The sequence below is a fragment of the Polyodon spathula genome, chromosome 14 (genome assembly GCF_017654505.1).
Source record: "Polyodon spathula isolate WHYD16114869_AA chromosome 14, ASM1765450v1, whole genome shotgun sequence".
NCBI classification, from domain to species: Eukaryota; Metazoa; Chordata; class Actinopteri; order Acipenseriformes; family Polyodontidae; genus Polyodon; species Polyodon spathula.
Window position 1 is genome coordinate 7,627,693 of NC_054547.1, and position 16,537 is coordinate 7,644,229.

A 16,537-nucleotide genomic window follows, 5' to 3' on the forward strand; every position below is an offset into this window, starting at 1 on the left:
GATACAGATTGAGTTTGCTTTACAGATAACCCATGGGAGGGAGACAGAAATATTTCAGGACCTGATTCTTGAAATCAGGGAAGCATTCTGATTTATTTACAAGTAGAATTTGTGGTTTATGTCCAGCTGTTGTGCTCATCTTTCCTCCTTTGGGTATTTATCATTGTCACCATTATCTATGTGTACACCAAATGCCCTGCTTTATCACACAGTTTCTTAACTACAATGTATTTTTCCAGGATTGATTCCCCATCTATATATTTAGTGCAATAACAGACACTAACAATTTGGTTTCAAGTTGGCTGATGTGGTGAGATAGATAGAAATAAAGAAAACAGGGGAGAGAAAAGTAACAGATGATTTATTTGGTGGTGTTTCGATTTTTATCCTGAATCCTTCTTTTCTATCCCTTTCAGAAGCGATGTCAGCTGTTATTGCTTCCTATTGATCTCTTTGCAAAGTGAGAAGTGAACTAAAATTAATGTCAATTCCAGTGCCTGGATCAATAGCCAGAGTTATTTTAATCTGGATTTGTGCACAGTGTGGAATTAAAAATCAGAAAGCAAGCAGGCAGAATGAAACACTCAGTCCTTTTTGGAGAACAATTTGGGAATTTATCAGAAAGGGAGGTGGTGGGGAAAAAAAAAAAAAAAACTCAAAACAGCCCCTTCAAACAACGACCACCTTAAGCCAGGAATAATAGGCAGCTATAAAATATATGTTTTAGTTGAGTGACTTGCCTTATTTAGGATCTGGTACATAAACCTAGGTGATAGTTTGACACTGAGAGTATATTAAGAATAGATTTTCATAATTACTAAGGTTTGATGGCCCTTGATCTATAAAAAAAACTGCAACTAATGGGGCATCTAAAGAGAACTTTGAAAAACAACACTCGTTAACACTGGTGTCCTAATATTGTGACCTGCTAATAAACACTTCACTTAAATCAGATTTGTCATGCAGATGGTGGAAAGCAAATGTAATTAAAAAGAAACACAACTTTGCTGATATGAAGCAGTGGCATTCAGATTAGAGAAAAGTAATGTGACAGCAGTTACAGCTGCAGGGGAAAACAAAAAAAAATAATCTTGTACATCAGTGTTATCCTTGATCAATGCGATTGCTGCAGTCAGCTTTGTATCGCCTATAACCGTGCTAGTGTTTCAAATGCTTGAAAACCTGTCTTGCTCCGGCAGACGCAAATAGCAGTTCCACATTGGAAGGAATGGGATGTGAGGGCATCTGCTTTACCCAGAGCAGAAATCAGTCAGGCAAATTATCTTTTTTTTTTTTGTTCAAGCACCTTGTCAAAAGCATATTTTGGCAGAGCGCATTAAAGCCAGGCCCTTCGTGCTGCATAATGTTTAAGATCAACCTGCATGACTTCTTTGTGTAGTTGTGATTGCTTTTTAAACTGTAAAAAGCTTTGTTGCACTTTGACTGGATGTGTTTCACGGGTTAGGGTTAGGGATATTGACTCTTGATGTGATTTTACCATCTGTTGAAATAATTTCAAAAATTAAAAAAAAGTAAGAATAGAATAAACACATTATATTAAATGCATGCAATTGAAATGAGACAGTTTGAACTTCGGTCTATGTCATTTTACTCTCTGTGTATATCATTTTATATCTATATATTATATATATATATATATATATATATATATATATATATATATATATATATATATATATATATACACACACACACACACACACACACACACACACACACACACACACACACACACACACACACACACATATATATATATATATATATATATATATATATACACGATATCTTGTTTTCAATGGAAATCTGGCAGATAACAAGCTTGGATCCACCAGCTTTCTCCCTGTTCAAAATAGGGATTGCTGTTAGGAATTGGGAAAACACATCCTTGATTACTAAATGGATTATTAAATTGATTGCTAAATCTAAATAGTCCAACTCATATAAATAGATGATTTTAAATGATGATTTTCAGTCTCTTTAACTGGTGTACATGCTGTATTCTCCTAAGATCTGGGTGCTGCTCAATGCTATTCATTGTTAAACAGATGTTTTCTGACTTTTGCAATGTGAGTGCTGACAATATGCCCCTGGGAGAAAGATGTTTAATTTAAGTGAGGCCCTTCTTATAGAAAGATTTAATAAATTAATATAATTTATGCAGGTTGGTTAAAATATATTAAGAAATGAAACCAGCTCCAGTAGCCAGCTAAAATGCCAATTCACTTTTGTTAATAAAATATCCAAAATATATATACATTTTTCACAATAGCATTTTCCACTATGACAGTTTATTTATAAGTTAATGTATATATCAATTTAAATATTAATTAACTAATACACTTACTATTAAAGGGTAATCAATTATTTTTTATGCATCATGTTGGCAAGCTGCAGCAGTATATAAAAATAAGAAATATAAAATTACATTCATTGTAAAAAGAGATTATTTAAAAAAAAAAAAATGTTTTACTGTGAATTGGCAAAACATTTGGAACAGGCTCGTAATCCTACAGATTTTTAGCTGGGTAGAAACGTTTTGGTAGATTTTTAAATAATAGGAAGCTCATGTCATATTTTTTCCTGATTAACCGCAAGCAGGGACAGCATAGGCGGAGCGATTGATACGAGTAGTCATGCCCTTATCTATCAGTCAGCTATAATGCCTCCTGGTAATCTATCAGGTTATTGATAGCTCAGTATGAAAAGGGTGCCCTTTTCAGGGAAACAGAAAGCAACAACGGGACATGCAAATATAGATTTACTGCCAAGGAAAGATACAAAAATAAATATTACCTGAAGTTACCTGAAAAAAAGAAGAATTGAAAGCAAACATAATTAAAATATGTAGAATTTCAGTGTGTGTGAACATATGTGTAATATTTACTAGCTCATAAAGTGATGCATTCTTAGCAGCTCACATTACCAGTAAATAAATACAAGACAACATGGCTTTTCTTGCTTTTCTTCCAATCCCTGGATCAATTACTGTACTAAAATAAAACCAGCACTGCTTCAAACTAAATAAGTAAAACAGTTCACAATTCCTCATTTCCATGTGCAAACAGTGGGAGGAAAAGACAGGATTTCTTTTAAATCTTTTTTAAAACTCAGCAAGCAAGTGAATTTGTGTGCTCCGAATGTTTACAGGAAGGCGAATCACTCCAAGTGACAGTGGCAGTGGCAGAATATGGGAGGGATGTTTTACCATAATTAGCAGACAGCCTCGGAAGCTGAAGTGGTCTGTGGTGTTTTATAAGTCTAGCAGGCCAACAAGTTGTTGTGAACAGCTGAAGGGCAGCCTGCTTCTCTTATTGTGCTTATTATCTTTTATTAAAAGACCCAGTGGTTAGCCAGAAGAGCCTCCTTGCCAGTGTGGTTTGCAATCTAGGGAAACCGCTTTCCCAACGCCGGGAATGCAGGCTACAAGCCTGTAGAAATAAAGAGTGGAATTTTACTTTGCCTTTTTTCTCGGAAAATGATCTTCCAAGGCACATAGTCTGCAGTAAAGTGAAGTTGGAGATGGGCTTTGATGACTGCAAGCCAGTAACAAAGTTACGTTTGTTAGATTGATGTTAGAACAGATTTCAAAGCCAGTAATGGGAAAAGCCATTGGGTTCTACTGTAATACAGATTTACACACAGCTTTTACAGATCTTAATATATACTTCATTCATGCCAGGATTAACCATGTTACAGTATATGGTAGCATACTTTGGTACAGAGATGGGACAAAATGTAAAGAAAAACAGCTGCAACCTCAATGTGTTACAGTTTAAAAGGGTAGAAAAATTTATAATATATATATATATTATAATAGATAGATATATATATATATAATATATAATATCTATATATTATATATATATATAATATAATTTTATATTTAAAATTTTTTTCGTTTAAAATGTAATTATTTTTAAAAAGATCCTTATTATATTTCTGAGGATTTACCCCATTTAATGTTTTAAATTACAGATACAGGATTAAACTGACCTGAACATTTTTACTGCCACCTATATTAACATCTGGTTGGCAAAATAATGTAAAATGAGTGTGGAAAAACTAAATATGTTATATAACAGTAATATCATAGATATAGAACTTACATGAATCAGTTCTCTTTTCAATATACATGCATGTTTTTATATGAAACATATACAGTATAATAAACGTGTTCAACATATATGTGGCATATACGTCCAGTCTGATTCATTAAGTCTCTGCAGGATTTTTTTTCCCTGTATTTTACAATGCCTGCCAATGAATCACAAAATCCCAGCTGTGCATATTTGGCTTTTTCATGTGCGGCTGCAAAATAATAGAAAATTGTACATTTGGTAACAGATTTCATTCATCGTCGAGGAGCACCTGAAATTAATTCCCTCGGAAATCTGAAGGTTGTAGTCTTGAAATTGTAGTCTTGTACTGTATGTGTACCGCGGCTGTACTTGCAAGGGATGATTACTGTATTTCTAGGCGTTTTTCAGCTATGCCTAGGTCTGCCCCTAAGGCAAGCAGCTGTGGATTTGGTGTCTGATGTAGTAACGATTGGTACATACATTGATTTGGTATCTAAAAAAGCAGCAACAATAAAATAACATCAATCTACAAAGCCTTGTGCATGAACTGCATCATGTTTTATAGGTTAATGACATTAGTTACACTGCTTTAGAATTGCAAACAGAGAATTCCCATCACCGGATTTTGGAAGTACCAGAGGTTAAGGTGGTAACAACTGAATGCTTTAAAGGCCTTGCAACTTTTTTTTTGTCTGTGTGTGAAGGAATTCTCTGTGGGGTCAAGTTGTTTTTAATAAAAGGGACAGGCTATCATTTGCTAAGGGGGCTATTACAGCAGCCTTTATAATTGGAAATAAAGTGCATATTGACGGCTGAATTGGAAACAGCCACACAGCTGTGTACATGTACATTAAGTAGTCAGGCAGCCTGACTCACATATTTATCGTTATTATTATTTAGTGATAAATTCACAAAAAAAAAAAAAAAAAGGCCCAAAACAAGTGTCGTTTGCAGACTAAAAGCTAAAAGGGCAGCCCTTGTCTTTAAGATTGTGTTTGTCGAAATGTCTGTGTGTGTGTTTAGGGGGGATCAAATAACACTGTCTGGCCTGTTTCTCTAATAAAATGTAAGGGGGGCACTTAACCCCTCCTTCATGGTTGTCAACAATGAGTAAATTTACTGACAGGCAATAAAAGGTACAGGAGCACTGACATATTCTTTACATACTGACATGTTACACACCATTGGGGGGGGCACTGCTCTTACATTTTGGATGCGCATTATTTTTGCCCTAAGACAAACAACCCAACCCCCCCCCCCCCCCACTGACAACTGTTTTTTTAATTTTAATATAACATTTCCACAAACTTTTAACTGTCCTATTTTTAAAGCTTTTGTAGGATTTATTGCCAAAGCAATTTTTTAAATCGATAATTTGTTAATGTGGAGATGAACACTTTGATCTTTGGGATTTACCAAAATATGTAGTGTGGATAATAGCAATACATTTTAGAAACTTTGGGTGACTAATATCTCTTGACAGTGTGCTAAGAAATCTGATCTAAAATAATGGCAAGCTGTCAACAAATGTTTATTATTCCTTCCTCCGTGGTTCCTAAAAAAAGATAGAAAGATGTGTTGAATATGGTTTCAAATACATTGGTTCCCTTTCTCTATATATTATGTGATCAGATGTCTAGTATCTGCAGATGAAACGGAGCATTTATCTTCTTCAGAATTCAGGAAAACCTTAAGAAAAAATGTTATACAATAAGACCAACTGTTTGATGAGAAGTGATTGTCTTTTGTATTATAACGTCAGGCAAACCTCAGCTGGCTCAGGGATCTGACATAAAACAAAACAACATGCCTGTCAGTGCTCATCAAGTCTCCTACCAGGCAGATGCACAGCTATTTTCGATCGCTGTAGTGCAAAAGATTTGTGCTTGTTGATACAGAGCTGGGCATAGCCTTTGAAGGGGGAAGAAATGATTACCACATCTGTAGAACACTCAGCGTACTTAAGGTTTTCAGCAACCATAAGGGGATATCGTGTGACATTTTATTGGATTGTCAGTTTCACATTGACTTGCTGTGTTGATGGTAATGATAATAAAATTGAAATATCTGGGCACTTATTACTGTATTGCCTTGCCTTGCAGCAGCACCTGTCTTATTTGTTTTCTTTTGCAAGAGGAAACAAATATGTCAGATATATATATATATATATATATATATATATATATACACACACACACACACACACACACACACACACACACACACACAGTGGAAGAGCAAGAGCTCTGTGTGTAAATAAAGTCTGGGTGTTGTTTGTGTTTTGGTGGTGGTTGGCAGGGATGGAGTTAATTCCTGTCCCTGCCAAAAACATGTGAGAATGTGGCCATTCCCAAATGAGATAATTGGTGTCAATTGGGAACAGCCATTCCAGCTCCATTAAAAAAGAGAGATCACTAGGGAGCTGACTTATAAAGAGATGTGCTGTGTTAGGAAGAAAGGTATTGTGTAAAGTTACACCTGTACATGAGAAGTGTTTGTCACTGGTAAACGGCTTAGCTGTTCAGTCTGATAATTAGGGATTGTTTCAAGTGCAGTTAGGCTTCACCGTGCAATTCTTGTGTCTTGGTGTATGTTTTAAAGGGCAATAAGCTGACCACAGAGAGGCTACGTTACTATATATATATATTTTAATGTCAAAATGTTATTGGACTTTTAACATTAAAAAACAAGCAGCTCAGAGCCAATGTGTGTTATCAATCAAAATGACATTACATAAGCTGCATATTGTTGGGAGGGTGGTGACAGTCCATGTGTGGCTTATGAAAAAGGGAAAAGATGAGTGTGCTACTCTTTATGCAATGTGTAATTAAATTGCTTTTTACACAGTTTCTAACAGGGGAAATATTTTCTGTTGAAGGAGCTTGCTTGTTGTTTGTGAGGAGGGCTAATATGAGTGTCATGGTCTCGAGGATCCCAAGCTAAACATATTATTTTTAGGTTTCATTTATAGTTTTTAGCTCTCAATCAAGCTGTAAAGTAAAGTAAGGCAAACAGCGTACTCTAGGCAATTTCATGCACATGCTGTACACATTATTTTGTGAGTTTGCATGCTTAATTTAAACATAGACAATACAAGCAATACTTTTTTATAATGATATAATACAGTACAAGTATTGGTCATTCCCCCCACAAGTATTAAAAAAAAGTATGTTGACAGTGTGCATCTCAGATAAAAAAAATCTTCTCCAGAGCACAGCTCCATAGCTCCCAGAATACAAGTGTGTCGATAGAAAGGTCCTCTATAATGTTAGTGTTCTTCTTCCACTTGTGTGCTGTTGACAGTTCATCAGTTGTGGAGACACCCACCCCCTGTCACATTAGCCTGTGTATCAGAATAAACTGCACACCCTTTTCAGAGACTGAGGCACCCACTGTACTGCTTTAATTATAGTACATTTATATATACAGTTATAGTCAAAAGTTTACATACCCCTATGGAAATGTATAATTTCTAGAAATTTCTCGAAAACAAATAATTATAGGAAAAATATGTTTTGGCAAAAGTGTTGCTTTTGTGGATGAGGAAAAAAGTTACAAGAAATAGATGTGTACAATTATTTATTTCAGCATTTTTTATTATTTTTTTTGCAAAACTCCAAAAATGCTAATTCAAAAGTATTTATACCACAAGGAAAATGAAGTTAATAGCAATTTTCAGCAATAATAACCTATTTTAAATGATTAGGATATGTGTCAATGAGCTTTTGGCATGATTCTTTAGTGATTTTTGACCATTCGTCAACGTAAAATTGTTCCAGTTCATTAAAATTCTGAGGACTTCTCTTGTGCACAGCCTTCTTCAACTCATATCAAAGATTCTCAATCGGAGTTAGATCAGGACTGACTCGGCCATGCAGAACCTTCATTTTATTCTTCTTTAACCATTCTGAAGTAGATTCTTATGTGTGCTTTGGATCATTGTCATGTTGGAACGTCCAGTTGTGCTTTAAACCAAGTTTTGTATCGAAGGGTTTCGGATGATTAGCCAATATCTTTTAGTATTTTATGGAATCAATTTTACCATGCATTGGAACTAAATTTCCTGTGCCCTTAGAAGAAAAGCAGCCCCATAGAAGGATATTACCACCACCATGCTTCACAGTAGGTATGGTGTTCTTTTCTTTGTACGCCTCACCAGACTTCTCCAGACTATCAGCGTGACCAAATAATTCAATTGTTTGTTTCATCACTCCACAAAACCTTTGACCAGAACTCATGTCCATCATTCAAATGCTGTTGTGCAAACTTTAAACGATTGCCCTTGTGACGTTTTCCTAAGTGGCTTTTTCCGTGGCCTGTGACCATTGAGACCATATTATACTCGACCTATGGTTGAAATGGAAACCCCAGTCCCACTTAAGCCAGTTCACTTTCAATATCTTTGACATTCAATCTTGGACTGTTATTAACCTTCCTCACAGTTCTCCTACTTGTTCTTGGTGAAAGAACCTTCTTTCTTCCAGACCAAGGGAGTGTTGTGACAGTATCATGAGTCATGTACTTCTTGATAATAGAAACAATAGTGGAAATTGGGATACTCAAATGCTTGGCAATCTTCTTGTATCCTTCTCCAGCTTTAAGACAATAAACAGTTTTCTGCCTAAGGCCTTCAGATAGCTCTTTACTTCTCCCCATATTGACTTGTTGGTAATGACAGAAATCATCCTATGCCTAACCATTTTATTCTCTAAGAATGTTCGCCTATAATACAGCATTTCCCAGACTTTTCTAGAATTAGATTCTGCATTGTCATATTGAAATTTCTAACACATCTAGAAAGTACTGTCATAGCATCAAAGGTTATGAATACTTTTGAATCATTTTTGGAGTTTTGCAAAAAAAAAAAGTTGAAATAAATTATTTCTTTTTTCCTTTTTTCCTCATCCACGAAAGCAAAACTTTTGCTACAAAAGATTTTTCCTAAAATTCTTTGTTTTCGAGAAATTTCTAGAAATGATCAATTTCCATTGGGGTATTTAAACTTTTGACTAAAACTGTACGTGTGTGTGTGTGTGTGTGTGTGTGTGTGTATTTGTATTTATTATTTTGCTATTCATGTTCTTATTTTTTACTAAGTACATTACAGTAATATGACTCACTGAGGTACTTCTGATGCGCAGCTGTAAGCATCTGGTACCTGGGAAATTGGAAGGGAAGGAGTTAATGCATTCAGTTCTCTTAATCATATAATGTGATGATGATCAGATATTAAATCTTCATCAGATCCTTAGGGGAATCCCATTAAGTTCATGAAATCGACGCATGTGGAAAGAGATTTGTCAGATGGAACAACAGGTACATTATCCACCTGAGAACTGCATTGGGATCTTATCTGCAGTTGGTGCACTTGTGGTTTGTTACAGCTGGGAACTGGGAGCCAGGAGTTCTGTTAGTGTTCACCTAATTTTAAAAGGATCTTAAAAAAAAAAAAACCCTTCGGCATGCTTTCTTTCAGTAGATTTACCTAGATTTGTTCTTGTTCTTTCCAGGTGGTGACCTAACAAGAAAGACCTTGCAGTGACAGCCCTCTTTGTCTAAACAACTCGAATTGCTGACCGCTTCTCCCCTGACCCCCTTTCCCCACTGCCACCAACCAGCCCTCTCGCTGGGCCCAATTTCTCCCGTGAGTAAGCCGAGAAGACTCCAGATGGACTTGCACAGGGCCGCCTTTAAGATGGAGAGCTCCTCCTACCTCCCCAACCCCCTGGCCTCGCCTGCACTGATGGTGCTGGCCTCCACTGCCGAAGCCAGCCGCGACGCTTCCATCCCCTGCCAGCAACCACGCCCCTTCGGTGTCCCGGTCTCCATGGACAAGGAGGTACACATTCCTTTCACCAACGGCTCCTACACCTTCGCCTCCATGTATCACCGACAAGGAGCAGTGCCAGGGGGCTTCCCCAGCCGAGACTTCCCTCCCTCCCTTCTCCACCTCCACCATCAGTTTGCACCCCCGAACCTGGACTGCTCCCCCATTAGCATGCTCAACCACAGTGGTGTGGGCGCCTTTCGGCCCTTCGCCTCTGTGCCAGACGACCGTGATGGCAGTGGCTATCAGTCTGCTTTCACCCCCGCCAAACGCCTCAAAGGCTGCCTGGAGGCTGACGCTTCCCCCCACCTGCGCTACTCTGACTCTGATGGCAAGGAGTATGACTACGGGGGTGCCCAGATCTCTTCCAGCTCCCCCGGGTCCCTCAAGGCCACTGAGGACGCTGGGAAGAAGCTGTTTGTGGTCTCTGGCCTCCTCTCCGACCGTGATACCTCCTCCAGCCCTGAGGACCGCCACGAGCGCTGTGAGTACCGTTTATTATCTTTGTTTATTTTTGTGTGCTCTTCCATCTTCCATTTATGGTCTGCTAACAAGTGACAAGCCTTGATGGACCGAACAGATTTTTTCGTTCACAAACTTTTCTTATGTTCTTATGTGAGTTCTACCTAGGATTTTTCAAGGCTAAACATGTTAAAAACATACACCTCCTGTATTGTTTGAAAAGCTTTTGTGCAAAAACGAAAGAAAATCATGCCCATCTGCACGAGAACGTCACTGTATTTCCCTTCCACTTACCACCAATGTTTATTTTCATATACAAGCCAACACAACTGAAGCCATCAGTGTAAGTCCCAGGTTTTTTTAACAGAGAAAAATCTGTGTGTCTGAAAAGCAGGTTCTTTCTCTCATGTGCTACCGTGAACTCTGCTGGAAAGGGTTTGCCTAATTTTACAAAAAGTCTATTCTTACCATTTTAGCCACTTTACAATGACATGTTCTTGAACTTAAGGCTTCAATTTTTCATATTTTTTTTATATTGTCTGTTTGAGCTCACGCTTATAAAGCAAGTAAGCTTAGTTATGTTTTTAACATGTTTAGCCTTGAAAAAGGTAGAACTCACATAAGAACATAAGAAAAGTTTGTGAATGAAAAAATCTGTTCGGTCCATCAAGGCTTGTCACTTGTTAGCAGACCATTTACCTCTACTAATGGGATCTAGTTTCATAGGAACTATTCCATGCATTTATTACTCTGTATAAAAATACGCATCACTATTTACTTTTTTTTACATGATGTGAGCAGTACTGCTGATAGTTTTGACAGTATACACCAGTGTGGATGAAATGAGATTTCAACAGTCCGCTAACGGGCATCTCTTTACCACTGCTGCGGAGAAGAAAAAGGGGAAGGAGGTTAAAGCAATAAAACAAGCAATTTCGCTGCTAGACTTTTAAACCAAAATGCTGAATAATAGCATTACCTTCGCTGGGAAATTGTGATGAGAAATGTGATTAGACTGCTGAGTTTGGGCCCAGCAATTTGTGGTTCCAGCAGTGCGGCTCCCAATTCTTGAAAGAGCCCCCTGCTGTTGAACTAAAGGAGCAGCTCCGCTAGCTCAGGTCTACTACCTTTTACTGTTACACTTGTCCTGGGATTAGGAGTGGGGAATAGGGAAGTTTCCCTGAATTCTTGCTTCACCTTTCCAATGTAACTGTACAAGTGGAAAACCTGGATCCGCTGGGAAAACCAGATTTTAAAGGCTTGAGTTTTTTTTTTTTTTTTCCTGTATCTAATTAGATTAAGCCCCAGGCCCACTATGGGCCCTAATGCAATTGAACTCCTAGCACTTTTATATAAGGGACTTAAATTTGGTTCCCCTTGAGTGACTACCTTACTGGAGACAGTCATGAGAGGAACACTGTGTCCTTTCTTAGAGGTATGAAAAAAATGAATTCACTGACAAAGTTACTGGAGGAAAACTATTTTATATTTATTTACTGTTTTTTTCTCAGATACCATCTGTTAAAATACTATTTATAAAATAATATTTGCTGAGGTGGATGTTGTGTAATTTTGAAACTATATCATATATTATAACTATATCATTTTTTAATTTTTTTTTTTATAAAAAGGGTCAAAGTTATTTATTTTTAATGCTGATGTTTGCAATCACTAAATTACCCTGAGATGTCCATCTAGTAATACTGTCTACCATGTAGCTTAACAATGCAAATAACCAGAAGAGCACATAAAAAGCTGGAAAGCTGTTTAAGGTAAAACAAAGTGACAAAGCTACCCAGATAATAGCAATAATAATCTTTATTTTTGTATAGCCCCTTTCATAGTGGACCACCAACACAAAGGGCTTTACAAGATATGAGACTAGGGTGTGTGAACTATGCATCAGCTGCAGAGTCACTTGAATGTCTCACAAGGACGTCTCACTCAAAAGATGGAGCACAAGGAGGTTAATGACTTGCTTGTGGTCACACAATGAGTCAGTGGCTGAGCTGGGATTTTAACTGGGTACCTCCTAGTTACAAACCCATTTCTCTAACCACTGGACCACACAGCTCCCTGGCTCTCATTCTCTGAAAGTGGCCCCTGTCTGCAGACTTGAGATACATAGGGTTTGGTGATGTGTTGGATACGACTCATACTGTGACCTTCAAGACCTCACTTTCATTGGAAACAATGAAAACACCTACAAAGTGGTTAGAGACTATTTCAGAATATCTCTTGTTTACATGGTTATGTTGATATTAAGACTTATTTTAATGCCCTGTGCATTTTTTTCTAATGTATTTCTTTAGTTTATTACAGCAAAACATGTATGTTAATACATGCTGATTTATACACATATTGTATAACTCGGAGAAAGAGAGAGAGCCTGAGGTTCACTTATTAACAGGTATACTGTGTGTAAAAATGTGTGTCAGACTCTCACAGTGTTTCTGTATGTGTTGGTGGGTGGTTGGAGTTTTCCAAATATCATCGGAAATGAAGAGTTTTTCTGGAGCGGACAGGTCAATGCAAGCGTCAGATATTTTCGGACATACGAACATGATCTCTTATTGTTTTTAGTTTGAATGAAGAGTGGGGATGGAATTGAGTAAAACAAAAAAAAATAATAATCAGGTGCCATGGTGTCAGGGAGAGGGGAGCAGATAAAAGGAGAGATAAATGAAATGAAAAGGAGAGGATGAGTAATCAGTAGTCTTTGAGCTGAAATGCAGACCCCAGCTTCCTTCCTGTGCAGCTGAAATAAAAAATAAAAAAAATCCTTAAAACAACAAAACATGAACACGAGGGCTTCCTTCCTGCTGTGACCAACCTGCAAGCCGTTTCAGGCTGTCTTCATAAATTCTGTGTGATTTATGGGGGACTGGGAGCCTGGCAGATTATTCCCTGTAGGGCCAGGGACCTGCCAGGGACCCAGCCAATCGACATCGTTCAATAACAAACAAAAATGAGCCATAAAAAACTTACCCTCCCAAAGAAAATAACAGTAACCTGTAACAGTGTGACTTTGACTCAGGGCTTTAGCCCTTTTAGTATGATCTATTATTCCTCCTGCAGTCTGTTCCTGATGCACTACACTGCCCCTTTTCAATCCCCCATAATGAATACATTCTATCATTAATCGGTACAGAACCTGGCACGGAAGGTAAACGCACAAGTTAAAAACCAAAACAGCCTCCTCACAGTTAAAAGATGTTGATCCCACAAGACCCTCCCCCCCCCGCCCCCCATCTTCACGGTCTGGTGATGGGGTTAAGTTAAGTAAGAGTGTTCTAATAATTAGGTTACTGCTGGGTGTTTGGCAATGCATAACCAGATGTTAAAAGGCTTGTCCTATAGAGTCTCTCTCTCTCTCTCTCTCTCTCTCTCTCTCTCTCTCTCTCTCTCTCTCTCTCTCTCTCTCTCGGTCTATCTCCTCTCTCTCACTGTCTTTCTCTGTTACCCCAATACTATATTTGCCTATTTGTAAAATTCTTATTTGTATTTCTAATGTATCGGCAGTGCCTCTCATAGGGATTTTCAGGCTCGGAATGCCTGGGCCTGGAACAAAATTCCTGGATGCACCCCCACCCCCCCCCCCCCCCTCGTGGGTGGTGCTGTGTATTGGCCACTCATACGTACGCATGTAATACTGTCTTTTGCAGGAGGCTCCTCAACTTGACAATTCTTGAATGCCTTCCTAGTTTTGTACTTCTTTCCATGGATCCTTCGTCTTCTGTTTGCCTACTGTTGTTTTGGACCCTATCAAAAATGAAATAACTTTACCTCAAATGGTCTGGTCTAAAAGCACAGGCTTGTAATGCAGCAGATGCCACTGTAAGATGTTTTACATTCCCAGTGCAGTGTTAGGCTGATGTTCAGCTTCAGTACATTTCCAGTGCAGTGTTAGGCTGATGTTCAGCTTCAGTTTCCATGAATGTGTTAAAAACGCTGTTGTTGTGCTGCCGTGCAGATCATGAATTAATGCTTCCTGTCTGGATTTGTTGGATTGGGTACTTGGATTGGATAGGGTTTGGTTGAAAGCTTGGTTATTGGAATGAATTGTAGAATCCAGTAAAGTCCTGAAGCCAGGTGGTGGTCAGTGTAAAGGGAAAATTAAACAGACAGACAGACAGATCAATAGATAGATAGATTGCTAGATAGTTTAAATGTACTTATTTAATTCTGCTCCTTTGCCAGTCAGAGCAGACAGGGAGGAGTTAGTGCAGAGCCCTGCCATGTTTCTTTTTTTGTGTGTTTTGAGTAAGTAGGACAGGGAGTTCAGTAAATTAATACCACACTGTATCTTTAAGTATCCAAATAGAACTGACCAAACTCTGTGCTGTATTTCTCCAGAGAGTCTGCCTAATGTAGATGTGTTGATAGACTGCTTCCTCCAAAGCTGCAGAGCTGAGATTTGTAAATGAACTGCTTGCTAACAGGTCCTGGGGGTTGTGCACTCTGATATCTTCCAAGCAGTCCTTTTCTCTTTGGTGCACTTTTCCAAAATAACAAATTAGCTGCTTTTACTGCGTTCAGAGACAGGCTACCTCATTAAAGCCTTAATTTATTAAAATTACAGAAGCCATATTTTATTCTTACAAAAAGTATTAAAATGCAGGATAAAATGGCCACCAAATGCAGCATACAGTACTTGGCTATATATGTATTTTAAGCAGCGTTCAACTTTTAAAAAGTACAACACAACAAAACCATACTCTTTTAAAAGGAAATCATGTTATTTCGAGCGAACAGTACATTTTCATTGCTGACACCTATTATAAAGTGTGGCCATCTATTTTATCTGTGTTTTTCAACCAATCTATATCTTTCAAAGCTAATTCATTATTTATCTTCTATTTATCTATCTAATCTATCTGTCAGTTCATCTATTGATCCCATCTATCATTTTAAGCTGATATCTCCACCAGACAGCAATCCCTATCTGTCTTTCTTTGATTATATTTTTTCTATATCTTTGTTTGAAACACATTAAGGCACAATACATGTTTTTAATTATAATTGAAATACTGAAAAGCAGGATAAAGTTGTTTGTTTGTTTATTATAATAATAATAATAATAATAATAATAATAATAATAATAATAATAATAATTTCTGTCTGTCTGGTGTTTAAACAAATACAATAATACATCATTTTTACTATAATTATTGGTAAAGTTGAGGGAGTGTCACATATAAGAACTCAAAATACATTTATTTATTTACTACTTATTATTTTATTATAATTTTATATACAGTGTGTGTATGTATATATAATAGTTTTTTGTTAGTGGTAGCAAAAGGGGGTCCTTGTTTGTTGTACAGACACAGAGATGTGAAAGAGATATGACCTGGACAATTGTCCTTTAGTGGTGTGTCATTTGTAACACTGACAAGGTGTGAGGAAGGAGACTGTGAAAAGTACTGCCTCCCCACTCAAATGAAGTGCAGCTGTTGGACGACAGAAAACTAAGGGGACCCAGACACTGCTGTTGTGCAGCAGCTAGAGATCACTACAACCAGCACTTTTATATGATTGTAAAAAAAAATCCTTTCAGGGGGGAAAAGGCAATGTTAGAGAAGACTGTTAAAGTAGGCACTTAACCAGTCTGCACCCTCCTCCCCTTCCATTATGACGGGCTACTGTTGTTTTCTAACTAACCTTTTGAATTATTTGAATAAAGTGGCCCATTTGTAAAACTGTGTATGTGCGTGTGTGTGTGTGATGTACAGGCTTTCTGTATAAGAATGTTAACATGTTTTAGATTGTGAACATTTACTAGAGAGAGAAGCAGTTAAGTGTCATGAATTCCTGTTTCCCCAGTGTAGGAAATGCATGTGAGCTGCAATCAGGAAACAGTCAGCGAGTTAATGAGAGCAATCAATAACCTTTTAAACTGGTAATTTGATAATTGCAATCATTAATGTTTACTTGAGTATTCATTAACCGTAAAACATTTTTGTAACATTTTACAAACATTTTGTCCATTACAATAATTAGCAAAAATTTGAATGGGACCAAATACATGAACCTTTTACTTTTTTAAAATTTTTATGTAATGTGACATTTATTTTTGTAGCACATCAGAGAATACACAGCAGTAGGTGGGCAAAATCTACCCCCCACCCCCCCGAATAGTTCA

At 37.5% G+C, this 16,537-nt stretch overlaps 1 protein-coding gene across 8 annotated transcripts in view; it reads left to right on the forward strand.

Annotated features, from left to right (window-relative positions):
- LOC121326694 (E3 ubiquitin-protein ligase RNF220-like) overlaps nucleotides 1-16,537 on the forward strand; it is a 140,340-nt gene that overhangs the window by 10,703 nt on the left and 113,100 nt on the right. For all 8 annotated transcript variants that reach the window (XM_041270073.1, XM_041270072.1, XM_041270076.1 and 5 more), the window contains one exon: nucleotides 9,614-10,414. In XM_041270073.1, coding sequence (XP_041126007.1) covers nucleotides 9,772-10,414 — 643 coding nt within the window. In that variant the 5' untranslated portion in view covers nucleotides 9,614-9,771. The remainder of the gene's footprint in view (nucleotides 1-9,613; nucleotides 10,415-16,537) is intronic.